Genomic DNA, 16,533 nt, shown 5'->3' on the forward strand with positions numbered 1-16,533 from the left:
TAATTATAGTTAACATTCTTTAATTAAGGCCCTAATTATAGTAATAAGTAAATTAAAAAGGCATTAATATCATTTACTTCTCCAACATTCCATTATTGAAATAAATCTTAAAAAATTGATAATATTAAATAAGATAATCAAATAATATTAAAGACATTCTTAAATAAAATCAATTTTTCAACTTTAAACGTTCTATTTTTATAAATAATGGAAAGAATGAAAATAATAATATTCAATTATGTTGTGGGTAGAGATTTTTTGGACTTTGTGATGAGCATTGAACAGCCAAACTTCCAATCAAAATTTAAAAAGACAACAATTTTGCATCTCAAAAAGTGAAAAAATTAATTTATATATATATATATATATATATAATAAAGGCATCACTTAACCTTGTCGCCTTAGGCCTCAAAATATATCGAGGCGGGTCGGAAAGCAATAGGAATAAAATGAATACTTAGTTTGAGATGTATTTGGGTGAATGTGATTCGCTGATAGTGATAGCTACAGTGTTGGATCCAAGGTTCAAAATAGTGTTGGTATGATTTTGTTTTCTTGTAATTTATCAAGGGTTAGAAGCCACCAAGAATATTGAATTTTCTCTTAAAGTTTTGCATGAGTTGTATGATGAGTATTTTAAGGATCATGTTTCAATTGTTGTAGAACAAAGTGAACAAGAAAAATGTTCATGAAAGTTCTTATAGTGGTTGTTTTGTTAGTGCTGTTGGGAGAAGTGTTAAAAGTGGTAGGTCAATGTTTCAATCTTTTGTTTGATATCATTCAGCCTGTTAAATCTGATTTGGATGTATATTTGGAGGAGTGGGTTTTTATGTGTGAGGAGGGTGAAGTTATGGATTTTGATGCTTCGGAGTGGTGGAAAAGTGAATAACGTCAAGTATCGCACCTTGTCTAAGATGCACGTGGCATATTAGTAATTCCTATTACCACGGTAGTTTCAAAGTCAACATTTAATGCTAGTGGTAGGGTAATTGATCCATACCTGACATCATTTTTAACTGAAACAGTGCAAATGTTGCTATGTGGGGCTGGTTGGACGAGGGAACTTTATGGACTTAAAAGAAAACAATTGTAAGTGTTCCTTCTATGTATGTGTTCATTGTTTTTTGCTTGTCATTTAAAAATATACCAGCTTCGTTGTTTCTGTAGGACCAAGCTTTTGTGCAGATTGTGTTACCCTGGCAGTTTCAAATTGTAGCAAGTACACAAGGTATTCTGAAGTGTTGTAATTTCATAACGTATTCTGAACTCTGAAGTGTTACCCAAGTAGTTTTAGTTTGGAGGTTTTTATTGAACAATCTTATTGTGTTGCTCAGTTGTTTGATGGAGCTTGGCATTCTGAAGTGTTGTAATTTCATTTATTTGACTATGTAAGTTGTCCCGCCGTCAATGCTCTTTTATAAATTTTGTGATATTATGAAACAAACCTCTCTTGGCATGTTTGCCAAGGGAAGAGAACTTGAGTAATAATGCAAAAGAGTTCAAAAAGAGAAAAAAAAAACATTATTTTTTCAGTGTTGCTGTTTTCAGGATGTCAAGTTCTTTGAACTTGCTAATCAATCTGCTGTCATTTGATCCATTAGTTTTTATTGTTGTTTATGTAAACTCCTTTTAATTTGATTGTATTTGTAATTTGTTGTTTAGGAGGGCTATTAATGTACAGTCTTACTTATGTTGGAAATGTCTACGTAATGTAAAGTCATAATTTAAAGTCTTACTTATTTTGAACACTTTGAATAATAAAATGCGGTTCTTTTGGATTTTTATTTTATTTAACTTTGTAATTTATTATTTTTATTTTATTTTCTTTGTAATCAGAATTTTTTATTTTTTATTTTTAAAAAATAAAGTTATCAAGCTTGCGCTCGACTCGTTTTACTTGCCTCAAACTCGGCTCAAATTCGAGCTGAGCTTGAGCACATATATGAGTCTCCCGAGTAGAGTCCAAAAATGCAAAACTTGACTTGGCTCGTCTCCCAAATATGTAACAAGTTAATTCCTGTTTAGGTGTTTAAAACAATTCTAGAGTGAAAAATGGATTGAACGATTCAGTTGTATTGATCGAATGATACTGGAATTACAAAGATAAAGCAATTTCAAGGTTGCCGTCCCTCCAAGAGCAATTCATCAATTCAAAAGATACCTACCTAAACCCGGTTGAGACCTTACATAGTATATACTGGTCTTCCAACGGAATTCCCTTAAAATGCATAAACTAAAACATAAATGGCACCTACAAGTGCCCAAAACACACATTACACCTTGCTGCTCAATGTTTCAAGCACCCCAAAAAGCGGATCCAGCTGTAGCGCATTTATTCCACTAGTGAAGCTCTCTCAGCCGCTTGGCACAACAGAGCTCCTTGTCTCCTCTCTTCTAGACTTCTCTTCAGTTCTCATTTCTCTCTCTTTCCTTGCAAAGCTTCGAGCTTTCCTGTTTCCAAATTAGCCCATTACAATACCTCCTCCTTCAAAACACCTTGCCCACAAGGTGCGGGTAGGCGTGTTTCAAGGCATAGAACTCTTCCCATGTTCCGTCATCGGTCGATTGGCCCTCCCAACGAACAAGGAGTTCGATGAAGGGGCGATTGTCTTTGGGCCAAGCACGACGGTCAAGGATTTCGTTCGGGCCTGAGGACACCATTGGTGTCCACCGGAGGGAGCTTCGGCACACCTGGAATGGCAGAGCCTAGTTTGGGCTTGAGTTGTGATACGTGGAAGACCGGGTGGATTCGGGCCTCAGATGGAAGATCCAACTCATAGGCGATTTCTCCAACCAATGGCGGACCCAGGTAACTGACATTGCAGGGGCCAATAAATATAATTTAAAATAGAAATTGAATAATTTGTCACATAATATGTATCACAAAAGTACATTATAAAAATTCATTATAATCTGTGCCAAAATTAATATATTAGCAACAAAAACATGTTGGCACTAGTACAAAAAGACAGAAATATAAAGTGTTCAAAAACCTAGTTTACGTCTTTTTAGAGAAACAAAATCATCAAGTATCGAATCTAAATTGAAGCTCTCAGCAATTTCCCTTTCAATATACACAACTAAACTATTTGCAAGAAATTCATCTTCCATTTTGTTGCGAAGTCTTGTTTTAACAATTTTCATAGCTGAGAATGCTCGTTCGGTAGTCGCTGTAGACACTGGAAGAGTCAAAACAAGACGAATCAATCTATCAATAAGATAGTATGTCTTTGATTTTCCTGTCTCTACCAATCCTTGACATAATTCTGCAACAGAAGACAAATTTTGCAACTTCAAATCATTATGCACATCAAGCTCAAAATACTTCAACTGGAATCCCAAATTAATTTTCTCCTGCTCAGAAAAATCAAGAGGATAATACACCTCTGCAAGACTACATATATCATCAATTTTAAATGATTTATAACCATCCTTTGGATCCAAAGCTGAGCTAAGTGTCAAAAGTCTGACTGCCCTTTCACCAAATCTACAATTAAGCTCTTGCAGTTGAAAGTCTATAGCAGCATTGAATATATCAAAATGATAATGATGCTCCACTGTAATGTGATTCCGTTGATTACGACCTCGACCTTCAATATAACGAGCACTCAAGTCTGGGATGTCAATTTCAAATTTCTTGGAGAAAGAGACAACGCTCTCAAGCAATTTCTCCCAATCAATAGCATTCAAAATGTATTGAATTAATAGCATTCAAAATGTCTTGAGATTTTTGCTTTTGGATAAGCTTTTTTGCAGTAGAAACTGAATTAATAGCATTCAAAATGTCTTGAGATTTTTGCTGCAAAGCTTGACAAAGAACATCAGTGATACCCATAATTTCCTTTATCAAATGTAAAATAAAAATAAATTCGAAGGATGTAATCATTTTATAAGCAGTATTAGCATCTCCCCGTTGAGAGTAATTAACTCCTTCTCTTCTAATTATTTCAAGCACTGAACAAGTAGCATCAAACATACTTATTAGGCTGCAAATAGAATTATAATGAGAACCCCAACGAGTATCACCAGCTCGTTTCAAAGTGCCAATTTGGTTAGCTCCTTTTCCAGTTTCAAGATCACCAATAGCTCGCATATGTGCAATTTTTTCTGCTTGAGCAGCTTGTAGTTGATCGTGACGTTTACATGAAGCACCAACCATATTGATAATGAAATTCAAATTTGTGAAGAACTCATGAACAGAAACCACTTCTCTAGATGCAGCAACTAATGCTAATTGCAATCGGTGAGCAAAACAATGAACATAGTATGCATAAGGACAATCATTAATAAATAATGCCTGCAATCCTTTCCATTCACCACGCATATTGCTAGCACCATCATATCCTTGTCCACGAATATTTTGAATGTCAAGTCCATGATGAGAAAGAACATCAGATATTTTATTCTTGAGAGTCAATGCCGATGTATCTTTAACATGAACAAGATCAAAGAAGCGTTCTTGTATAAAACCATATTTGTCAACAAATCTCAAAACAATAGCCATTTGTTCTCTTTTAGACTCATCTCATGCTTCATCAACAATAATACAAAATTTAGAGTCTCCAATATCTTCACGAATTTTATCTCGCACTTTACTTGCCATGACTTGCAAAATCTCCTTTTGAATTCTATGAGAAGTATACTTTGCAGATTTAGGAGCATTTTCCAAAACAACTGTTGCAACTTTTTCATTATATGATGCCAAAATTTTAATCATCTCAAGAAAATTACCATTTTTTGAATCAGGAGTCTCATCATGATCTCTAAAAGCACATCCTTGAAATGCAAGCCACCGAACAACATCAATAGAAGTTTTTACACGTAATCGATTATTTTGAATTTGTTCAGTACTTTGTGCATTCAATAATTTATCGATATGCTGTGATTGTTGTTTTAAATCCTCACAAGATTTCACAGCATTATTATGGGGTGAACAAGGATCCTCTCCAATATGAGTCAAAAAGGCACATTTCTTTCCATCGTGAACCTTTTTCCAATTTCTAAATCTCTTGGTGATAAATACATCCCATCCATGACGTCCAATTGGTTTCATTGTAAAAAGATAACATGGTAGACAATATGCGGCATCCGTAGTAGGAGAATACTCAAGCCAAGATGAAAATTGTGTAAACCATGAAGCTTGAAAACGACGGGGATGATTTTCAAGTCCAGAAAATGGATAGTCTCGACGCAAAATTTGATATGGACGTGCTTTCAAATAAGCCATTCTTATTTCATCACATCGATTGACTGGATAGTCCCACATTGGAGGACGTTTTCCTGGATCCCGTTCTATAGAAAAACCATCAACTTCGTTAACATTAAGCGTGGAGGATTTAAAAGGAATCTTTTGAGCTTCCACAATTAGAGATTCATAAGAATGTTCTTCAACTTCAATCCTTTGAGATTTAAGAGGACGTTCTTTGAGATTTGAAGTTTCAGCATTAAAATTCAATGGTGGATTACTTTCTGGAACATCAACTTCTTTTCTTTTGAAGAATGACTCGATAGTTTTAAACTTTGACATGCTTGACGAACCTAAATTTTCCAAATTAAATTACAACCCCATAAGATACAATCAAACTATCAAACAAAACAAAACAAAAAAAAAAAATTGTCAGAGTCTAATAAGTAACAAATCATACAAACTAAAAAAAAAAAAAGCCAAAAAAAACAAGAGTTTATATAACACTAAACTAAAAATAATAATATGAAAAACTAAAAACTTCAAAACTAACATCATTGATAATTTCATATATAACCCAAAATCAAAAAATATTTTGAAAATTTGAATAGAGAAATTACCTTGTAGACAAAAGTCACAAGATCAGCACAAGTATAATAGAGAAGCAATGCCCAAAAATAATGAAAAACCTCTTGTCCTCTTCCTTCTTATGCTCTTCAAGACTTCAACACCTGCAAATCAGCCAAACCTCAAAACTAACCTTTTTTTAAAAAAAATAAAAGAAAAAAAAGTTTTTCATACTCATTGAACACTAAAAAAAAATACCTCAAAAAAATGTTAAACTTCCACACTTCAAAGTTTCTGAATTTCACACTTTCACACTTTCACTTCAGCTTCTTTTTCCACCACGGGTCCACAGCCACAAAACTCACGGTACTCACCCGGCAATCACCAGCAGTGGCGCAGTGCAGGCTTTTTTTTTTTTTTTTTTTTTCGTTCGTTCGTTTGTTCTTTCGTTCTTTTTTTTTTTTTTTTTTTTTTTTTTTTTTTTTTTTTGTGTTTTTCGTCCGTTCTTTAGTTCTTTGTTTAAGAGCTTTTACAGATTTTTTTCCTTTTTTTTTTTTTTTTTTTTTTTTTTTTTTTTTTTTTTTTTTTTTTTCTTCTATCATTTCATTTCTTGAGCCGTGCATGCTTGAAGTGCTGTAGGGCAGCAGGTCTGCAGGTGAGATGGGCAGTGCGTGCTTGATGTGCTGCAGGGCAGCAGGTGAGATGGGCTGTGGACTGATGAAGCGACTGATGGAGTGTAACTGTGTAAGCAATGAACTGATTCCAGATTGAAAAAACCATGCTGTGGGCCCCTTAAAAAAAAAAAAAAAAAAAAAAATCTATTGGATAGTAATGATGATTATGGTGGGGCCAAGTTTGAATTATCCTTAGAACTTAGTATAGTAAATTTTTTTTTTTTTTTTTTTCTCAGGAGCCAGCAGGGGCCACGGCCCCTGCTGGCCCCAACGTTAGTCCGCCATTGCCTTGCGGATGATCGAGAATGGCCCGTAGAACTAGGGGGGCAAGCTTAAGGGAGCGTCGGTAGGCCACAAATGATTAGCAATAGGGCTGGAGCCGCAGGTAAACCTGTTGACCAATCTCGAATTTTCTTTCAGTTCTTCTCAAGTCAGCATATTTCTTCATCCTGTTCTGAGCTTGCTACAAGTTGTCTTGCGCAGGAGGATTTGCTTGCGGTTGCGCAACACCTCATCCACAGCCTCTACACGAGTAGTCCCGGGTATATAGTTTAGCAGCCTAGGTGGGGGTACCCCGTATACTGCCTCAAAGGGGGTCATGTGAGTAGATGAGTGCCAGGTCGTGTTATACTAGTAGTCTGCCCATGGAAGCCAAGCAATCCAATGCTTAGGGCTATCTTGGGCGAAACACCTTAGATAGGTCTCAAGGCATTTATTAACGATCTCGGTCTACCCATCAATTTGTGGGTGATAGCTGGTGCTGAGCTTTAGGGTAGTGCCTTGGAGTCTAAAAAGTTCACTCCAGAACCCACTAGTGATGGTTGGATCTCGATCCAAGATGATGGATTGAGGCATTCCATGTAACTTGAAGATGTTAGAGATAAATAGCTGGGCCACAGTGGCAACAGAGTAGGGGTGAGAGAGAGAAAGATAAAGTGACTGTATTTAGACAGTCGGTCAACAACCACAAGGATGACTAGTGACCCTTAGAAATAGAGAGCCTTCCCACAAAATCCATAGAGATGTCAGTCTAGATTCGGGAAGGAATAGGAAGGGGCTATAGCAACCCAGCTGGGGAAGTATTTTCATGCTTGTTTTGCTGGAACCTTCGCACTCCCAAATGAATTTTTTTATGTCCTTCCACATCCGTTTCCAATAAAAATCTCGTTTTGCTCTGTGCAATGTTTTCTCATAGCTGAAGTGTCCTGCCATAGGATCACTGTGCACAAAGAGTAGAACTTGAGCCTTGAGCTAGGGAGACTGACCGAGTAGGAGCTTGTGTTTATAAAATAGAAGGTTATCTCTGAGAGAGTACTTCTGGCCATCCAGCTCATTCCAATGCCATTTACTCATCAATTGTTTGAGCTCTTTATCCACCTGGTACTGGTTCTTCAATTCCTCCACCCAACTGACAATGGGTATAGATAGTAAGGATAGGGAAAGTTCTTCCTTCTCAATTTCCTTCCGAGAGAGTGCATCCGCCACTTTATTCTCAACTCCTTTTTTATACTCTACAACAAAGTCATAACTAATGAGTTTGGTTAACCATTTTTGCTGGAATGAGGTGCCAACCTTTTGTTCCAGCAAGAATTTGAGGCTTTGTTGGTCTGTACGAACTATAAATGGCTGACCGTCTCCATTTTTGAATCGCTGTGACCAAGGCGAACTCCTCGTAAGTCGACATGTGAATGGCCTTGCTTTTAAGGGCTTGACTGAGAAAGGCAATCAGTTTATGGTTCTGTATAAGGACAACCCAATGCCCAAACCACTTGCATCACATTCTATGATGAAGGGTTGGGAGAAATTGGGTAAGGCTAAGATTGGCGCTTGAGTAACAGCCAGCTTTAAAGCCTCAAGGCTGCCTGTGCTTCGGGTGTCCAGCCAAATGAGTTCTTTTTCAACATGTTTGTTAGTGGGGAAGCAATGGATCCGTAGCCCCAAATAAACTTCCTATAGTATCTCATTAACCCTAAGAAACCTCCCAAAGCTTTAAGAGATTTAGGGAAAGGCCAGTCCACCATAGCCTGAATTTTATCAGGGTCCGCACAAACCCCTTGGGCAGAAACGATATGCTCGAAATACTCCACCTCGGAGCACCCAAATTTACACTTCGATAATTTGGCAAATAAATGATTGTGCCTCAAAATATCAAGTGTCAAGGTTAAATGTGTAATGTATGACTCCATATCCCTACTATATATCAAGATACCATTAAAAAAAAAAAAAGAAGATAAATTAAGTAGGATCGAAAAACACTATTTATGAGGCTTTGGAATGTCGAAGGGGCATTGGTTAGCCCAAAGGGCATAATCAGAAACTCGTAATACCCTTCATGGGTATGGAAAGCTGTCTTAGGAATGTCGGCCTCTACCACCCGAATTTGATGGTATCCAGAGCATAGATCCAATTTAGAAAAAATCCTTGCCCCCCATAGTTCATCTAAGAGCTCATCTACCACAGGTGTAGGGAACTTGTCCTTAATGGTTACCTAATTTAGAGCCCGATAGTCCATGCACATCTGTCATGTGCCATCAGCCTTGCGAACCAGCAATACAGAAGAAGAAAATGGGCTATGGCTGTGTCAGATGACCCCTGAATGGAGCAGCTCCTTGACGATCTCCTCTTTTTGATAAGAAGGGTAGCAGTTAGGGTGAACCGAAACTGGCTAAGACTCATTTCGTTAGTTAATAGCATGATCATGATCACGATGTGGAGGCAATCCCGTAGGTTCCTGAAAAATATCTGCATAGGCCTTAAGAATCTCGGCCACTGGCTGAGGCATGGCTGGTAGCTGGGTGCTGAAGCCATGCTGTTCCTAGAAAGCTGAGCAATGGCCAGAACTACCCTGCAACTGAAGCAAAACCCCCTTCCTTTCCTGTTTAGAAAGTTTAAAAAAATCTTCCCCTCCCAAACTAACATTCGAACCCCTTCTAGGTTCTTGTAAAATACAGGCAGTCCCCTTATACTGGAACTCCATTTTCAGCTCAGAAAAATCTCATAATATAGGCCCCAAGCTGCGGAGCCAGTGGATACCTAACACAGCATCACATCCCGCCAAGGGAAGTATAAACAAATCGGTCCGAAATACATAACCCTAGATCTTGACTTCAACTTGCTTACTACGGCCTGGGCTAACAATTTTCTGCCCATTAGCAGTTTGCACCTTAATCTCATCCCGTCCAATAGCTTGCATTCCAAGAGTGACAGCTAATTTTGTATCCACAAAATTATGTGTACGACCTGAGTCAATTAAAATGACAACTGGGCATAACTTTAAAAATCCCACTATTCGCATAGTTTTAGGATTCGGAGTACCGGTGATAGCGTTCAAGGATATCTCCGAAAATTCTTCCAAAAAGAATTCTCCCAGATCCTCCTCGATAGGGGTTGTTTCCTACAATTAATCATCCCCTCCTTCCTTAATAACCGCAATGAGAAACAATTTAGGAATAGTGCACACATGTCATCGGCTCCATCTTGAATCGCAAGAATAACATAAGCCCTTCCTCCATCTGCGGGTGCGTAAGCTTCTAAACCGGGACCAAGGCTTGGCCTGGATTGGTGTTCCCCTTCCCTGCTGGGCCAGGTCCAAACTGAGGCAGAAAATTCAGCCGAGTCTGGCCTTGAAAGGTGCTCCAAGTAGGACTAGTGAACTGATTGCCCTTAGTAGTTCCCATAGGTGAGTTAGCACTCCACCCAGAGTTGGATTGCTAGAATTGAGTAGAATTCTAGCATAGTCTCGAACTCTTCCGATTATTCAACACACATTCCTCTTGCATCCGCGTCAAAGAGTAAGCATCGACGGGACTCCTCGGGTTTAACATTTGAACCAGAATTCGGATTTCATCACGAAGACCTCCCAAAAAACAACTGAGCTTGTGGACTACGGGCAGTCCTTGAACCTTAAGAGCCAATGTGTCGAACTGATTCTTATAGTCTTCCAGCGATCCTACTTGCTTTAGTTTGGACAGGGTCTCCATAGAGTCGTCGTAGGAACCCTTACCAAACTGGTCTGCATCGAACGAACAAATTCTGCCCATATAGTGACGAATTGCTAGCATGCAACTTCTTAAACCATACCAAGGCCTTGCCATCCATATGGAAGGATGGAAGGGAAATGCAATGCTCAGTTGGGGTGCTGTAAATATCAAAAAACTGTTTGGCCTGACAAGTCCAAGTTTATGAATCCTCATCGTCAAACTGGGGAAAGGTCCAATCGTATCGTTTTGGCCTTGAGAACTCCTTCACCGAAACTGTTACCTTCATGATAAGAAGTCTCACCTTCTCCAAAATGCTAGGTATAGTTGCCAAAGTGAATCTGGGGCTCCTTAGAACCATTTCCCTATCTAGAATGTGCCACCATCATTCCCTGAAGGCGCTGGATCTAATTCTGTGTCGTTTGATTTTGAGTTTGCATCTGATTTTGTATCGTTTGCATAACAGCTTGCAGGTCCACCGATGTTACCATCTCTCCACGAAGCTGCTATATCCCATCCTGCAGTTCCTTAATGGGTTGTGAATCATCCACCATGGTAGTTGATCTAGTTTTCATAGGCTATGAATTTGAGGCTCTGATACCAATTGTAACAGGTTAATTCCTGTTTAGGTGTTTAGATTCTAGAGTGAAAAGTGAATTGAACGATTTAGTGGTATTAATTGAATAATATTGGAATTACATAGATAAGGCAATTTCGAGGTTGCCGTCCCTCCAAGAGCAATTCATCAATTCAAAAGATACCTACCTAAACCCGGTTGAGACCTTATATAATGGTCTTACAACGGAATTCCCTTAAAACCCATAAACTAAAACATAAAACGGTACAAGTGCACAAAACGCACATGACACCTTGCTGCACACCGTCTCAAGCACCCCAAAAAGAAGATCCAGCTGTACCGCATTTATTCCACTAGTGAAACTCTCTTAGCCGCGTGGCACAATAGAGCTTCTTTTCCCCTCTTCTAGACCTCTCTTCAGTTCTCATTTCTCACTTTCCTTGCAAAGCTTCGAGCTTTCCTTTTCCCAGATTAGCCCATTCAATACAACCATAATTAGATCAAGTCATTACAAATTAAAATGCTATTATGAGCTATATGCGGACTTCGTTTTTTTTCCTATTTTCGGGAGGCTAATTTGACTACAAAATACATTTAATTTGAATTGTTTGAAACTTAGATAAATATTATAACATTTCAGATTCATTTTATTCTCACTTTCTCTATCTTTTACAAATTACGGGGATCAAAAGTAACTGGAGTTTCCAATTAGTAAATCAAGCATGTCATCGGGAGTTAGGAAAGTTGTTCCACCAATAATCAATTCGATATCAGGTCTTCCACTTTCAGATAAAGCCTCCTGAGCTTCACGTACCTTGTGACACAAAAAGACAATGTTACGTTTCTTCTTAAGGTAACTAGGTGTCATGTTTTTTATGAGAGAATATGTTCAAAAATATGTTAGTCTTTTCAAAAGCAATGGCAAACATAACTGCAAATCCATATGAAACAACTCGAAACAAATTAGGGTTTGTTTGTTTCAACTTTATGGCGTAAAACATTTTTAATTGAAAACATTTTTTTAACAATTAATGATTTTCTGGTGTTTGGCTATCATCAGCGGTTTGGTTGGCACTGGCATTTTCTCCTGGTGGAGGTGGCTCCAGGAAGGGTTGGTGCCAGCAGAAGAGGTGTGGGCGTTTGAAGAGAGAAGCTTTGAATGGGAAGTGTTTTATGCCCTTAAAAAAAATGTAAGTAAATCACTTCATGAAAAACAAATGATGTTTTACAGTTCGACCAAGTTTTCCGAGTATAACTAAACATCCGAAAATACTGAAAAAATTTCAAGGCGAAATAGATAGAGCCTTGTAGTTGAATTGTTATTCAGATGCTAAACCCATAGCAATAGAGCAGATTCTGTTAGAAAAGGCAGAATAAAAATAATGTAAAGAGCTCAAGAAATTCAGACCTCAAGACCATTGATTCCGCCAATAACAAAAATCAGAATGACGTTTTGGTCGGCAAGACTTGGTTTTGCCTGAACAACTCAAAAGGCAGCATTAGCTGATTTGGACTATTGAAGCAAAGATTCACATAAAAAGAGTCATGGGACCAAAGCGTACCTGCCCAAGGCCAAATCTTCCAAACCCACTTTTAAAAAGTCGCCCAACAGTAGAGGAATGGTACTCCAACCCAGATACATCATACTTGCCCAACACCCTTGTTAGAAGCTTATAAAGTAATCCTTTACCCGTATAGGGATCTCCACTGAAATTACTTTCTGAAGTGAATGTCCCATCCCTCAATGGCAAGTTTCTCCACTTCAAGCTAGATAACTTGTGAAGAAACCTGAACAGGTTATCTACCCTATCACGCAACTCCAACTTCAGCTGCATATCACCGTACACTTGCTCTTTATTATTATGAGTACCAGCATCTTCATCACCCCAGCTACCCCATTGATCATCATCAAAATCATCAATTTGTAATTTATCTGAAGACATTTCTTTGGTTTCCTCTGATCTCATCCTGTTTAGGTTGGCTTCAAGGTCTTCTGTTAGACCATGTAGAAACTTTAGTTTTGCTATTGATGGGTTTTCAAGAATAGCATCTACAATAGCCTCTTTCAGTAGATGCTCCTCTTGCCAAGAAAAAGGGCTATCCAATCCAGATGTGGGGAAATTTTCACCACCCAAAATATATCCAGTAACTGTAAGAAGCAAAGCATCTTGAAAAGAAAGTAACCCCTGCGAAGGCTTCATTTTTCCAATCTTCTCTCCATGTGATCCCATCAAAGCACTCTTATTGACAAGATCACCAATTTGAGCCGCAAGACTCTGGGTTGTGTCTCCCGCACACGAACTCAATATTTTCTCAGCGCTGATAAGTGCATCCCACCTGGCAGAATGTGCTTCGTCAAGGGCAACTAATGCAGCTACTGCTAACTGAATAATTCCTTTGTTTTTCATCAAAGATGGCTGGCTTTTAGCCAACGCTTTAATCATAGGTTGCAAATCTGATTTGGTAGGAAAGCCAGGACGAGTTTTCACATTCACACTTACATTTTCCTGACGAAGAGTTTCTTGGAGCCACTTCTTTACCAGAACAGCCCCATCCTTAGTTCTTCTATCCAGTATAGCTTCCAAGTATGGTGTTCCACGAAAATTTTCAGTGGAGACAAAGGACCCACTAAATAGTTCGATCTCAGAATGAAGTGACCTTTCATTGTTAACTTTGTTGCTGAAATTAGTTAAATCAACAATTTCAGAAGCAGAATTACTAGAATCCCATGCACATAGAAAGGCTTCAATGCTTTCAAAAAGTCGAAAATGATCTATTTCGCAATCTTCTTCACTTAATATCTTTTGAAGTGGTATCCGAACATCAAGAGGAGCACGCTGCAGATTAGAAGGGCCATGTTTGAGTTGGGTTTGTGAGCTTTTCATTTGTGTAGAGGAAGTTGCTCTTTCCCTACGGGGCAAAGACAAAAACATACGATCAACAAGTGAATCCCCATGGCAGCAAGGGGTCAGAAGATCGAGTGTGCGGTCAATGATTAGTAGCCCCGCTGATCGTTTACGGCGGCCTACATCATAAAGACTTGACATGTCCATCAATATCTTCCCAACAGTTTTTGACAGATCACCAAGGGAAAATATTTCCATTTTCAAGTCCATCTACAAAATAAAGAAAAAGAGACCATGGTCATGAAGGGAACAACCAAACAAATTACCACAGGGAACATTTATCTGTCAAGTCCTAAAAGAACCAACAAAACGATTTCAATGTGGAGAAACATTTTATATGTTCTCATGGGAATCATTCTACTCTTCCTTGATAAGGTTATGCCAAGGAAAGTCACGGTAAGGGTATTTTGGTAACTAGGTAAACACCACTCATGCACACATACAGGAGAGAACCCATGATCCTATTCTCCATCTGTTGTTTAAGGGGAGAGGAGAAGCCATTTGATCCAAAGAACATTATCTGTAATTTGGTCATTTTGACCTTTATATATAAAAGATAATATTAGTACCAAGTGCTTTGGTGATTTCAACTTCCATATCAACTTGTTGTCCAGTCATTTGGAGGCTGGATTAATATATGTAGCCAGACTTAAATGATAAACATAGATGTTACAAACAATGGGAAATAAATAAAACAAGTTAGAATTTGGCATAGCAATAAAAGAAAACATGTGAAGGTTAAAGCAAGCATAGAACTTATTACCTTGGCAGCCAGATGGTAAAGAAAATGTGCTGTAAGAGATGCCCCAGGAGGAAAATCATCACCCTCAGAAGGCAATCCGGTACTTAAGGGAGGCAATCCAGGGCTAAGGGAATCCTCTTGTTCAGCTGATAAGTATGCTTCAGCAATTGATCCCTCTGAAGGTAAAACAAAGACTCTTGGTGAAAAAGGACACAAAATCATAGGGAAGTGATGCACAGAAACAACCAATTTTTGCCCTACATCTTCTGTGCAACCTATCAGATTATTATTGTACAAATCTCTTCCACTAGAACTAGCTTCAAGGTGAGGTATGTCTTCTTCAATGGAAGTGAGTTGTGACCACCCTTCATCTTCAAAGATTAATTTTTCCTGTAAGTTGTTATCTTTTGGCTCTATAGACTTTGACTCAGATTTCTTAACAAGTTCCTCATAATCTTGGACAAGCAATGATTCATATTCACGAAATGCATCTGGTCCCAAAGGTGAATCAGGGTACGAAGAGTGAGCCATCTGCATTTTGGTATAGCTATTTAATTAGACTCAGCAGCAACATGCAAGATGGATGACAAATAATAATTTATTTAATGACCTCTCAAATGCTGCAACATGGATATCGTATTTTCAATTTAAACCATTAGTTATTTCCAAATAAATTTCCAGTGGCACTGATGACTCCAACATGAATTCCACGCATGTTACTTCATATTAAATTTTATCAGTACAGAAATTCAAAAGAACTGCAATACTCAATGGAACCATTTATAACAAGACCTCCATACCAGCATTTACTAATATTAGCTCTAACAAATTATAATATAAATTTTTGGCCATTGGCTAGTACAGTGGAAAAGTCTTGAACTGCAAAGCAACTGCACGGGTTTGAGTATTGAAAGTGGCCACTTTATCGAAAAAAATGCTGAAGGAAGGAACATCTCCAAGCTAACCCCTCCAAGACCCCCCACTCAGGTGGGACCAGTACTGAGTAATACCACAGGGGTTCAAGTCAGTGATTCACCAATTTACTGTCGGGTAGAAAACCATTTTACTTTTCGTTTTTCTTTTTGCCTTTGGTAGGTAGTATATTCGTAGCTTATGTGCAACTTTACTTCAAAGTTCTTCAGCATGCATATCCTTTTGAATTTTGGTTTCTTAATATCTCTCACATTTTAGTTTTAGCATATTAGCAACTCAAATTGATAAACTGGTGATTATACTCCATGTTTAGTAACCAAGAGATGAGGAACATGATCAACAAAAAATTGAAATAAATGTAACTATCTATGGTATTCTCCCTTTAGCGAGTGCAAATGTCATTTTCTTTTCTAAAAGACTCTTTACCACTGGACATATGCATATCTCCGGTGACCTTCACCAATCGATGAGGTATTTATGTAGGTGGTCAATGGAGTCAAAGCATTTCGAAATGGAGGTGGGGGGAGGCGCTGCAGGTTTGAGAATTCGGGGAAGATGTCGAGGCTCGCTGAGGTCCATTCTCCAAAACAGAAATGAAACAGCATGGTTGAATGGCTCTTTTGAGAAACTGGTGACAGTTAGAGACTCAAGGGTCTTTTGGAACCAATCCATTCTTGGTTATCCTAGAATCCTAGCTCAAAGACACTCAAACAGGCATGGCTACTTTCTGGTGTTAGAAGAATTTGAAGGTGGGCGAAGGACTAGCTCGGTCCTCATGCCTGAAGGGAAACTTGGTGTAGAGTGGACTCGCTTTGCCTTCGAGCTTTGTTTGGCCAAGGACTTCGTCCACACTGGACAGGATGGAGGCTACAGGAAGGAGGTACTATGCAGAGGTTCTGGCAGAGACGTTACTGCCGTTGATAAGTGTTTTGGGGCTCCTTCAGAGCCGCTCACAAGAGTTCCGAGCTGGTT

The 16,533-nt window shown here is 38.5% G+C and overlaps 1 protein-coding gene and 1 long non-coding RNA gene across 6 annotated transcripts in view; both read right to left on the minus strand.

Annotated features, from left to right (window-relative positions):
• Window positions 1-2,999: 2,999 nt before the first annotated feature.
• Window positions 3,000-6,083, minus strand: LOC133860181 (uncharacterized). Its single transcript, XR_009898889.1, has 3 exons — window positions 6,011-6,083; window positions 5,806-5,916; window positions 3,000-3,179 (listed from the first exon to the last, which is right to left on the minus strand). It is a non-coding gene; the product is annotated as an uncharacterized LOC133860181 (long non-coding RNA).
• Window positions 6,084-11,056: 4,973 nt separating this feature from the next.
• Window positions 11,057-16,533, minus strand: part of LOC133861273 (sec1 family domain-containing protein MIP3) — a 28,487-nt gene continuing 23,010 nt past the window's right edge. For 4 of the 5 annotated variants that reach the window (XM_062297020.1, XM_062297018.1, XM_062297019.1 and 1 more), the window contains 4 exons: window positions 14,650-15,159; window positions 12,543-14,096; window positions 12,389-12,457; window positions 11,057-11,794 (listed from right to left, as the gene is read on the minus strand). In XM_062297020.1, the coding sequence (XP_062153004.1) occupies window positions 11,666-11,794; window positions 12,389-12,457; window positions 12,543-14,096; window positions 14,650-15,159 (2,262 nt within the window). In that variant the 3' untranslated portion in view covers window positions 11,057-11,665. The remainder of the gene's footprint in view (window positions 11,795-12,388; window positions 12,458-12,542; window positions 14,097-14,649; window positions 15,160-16,533) is intronic. The other variant, XM_062297022.1, reaches the window with a different exon arrangement.

This window comes from Alnus glutinosa, chromosome 2, assembly GCF_958979055.1.
Source record: "Alnus glutinosa chromosome 2, dhAlnGlut1.1, whole genome shotgun sequence".
Lineage (NCBI taxonomy): Eukaryota > Viridiplantae > Streptophyta > Magnoliopsida > Fagales > Betulaceae > Alnus > Alnus glutinosa.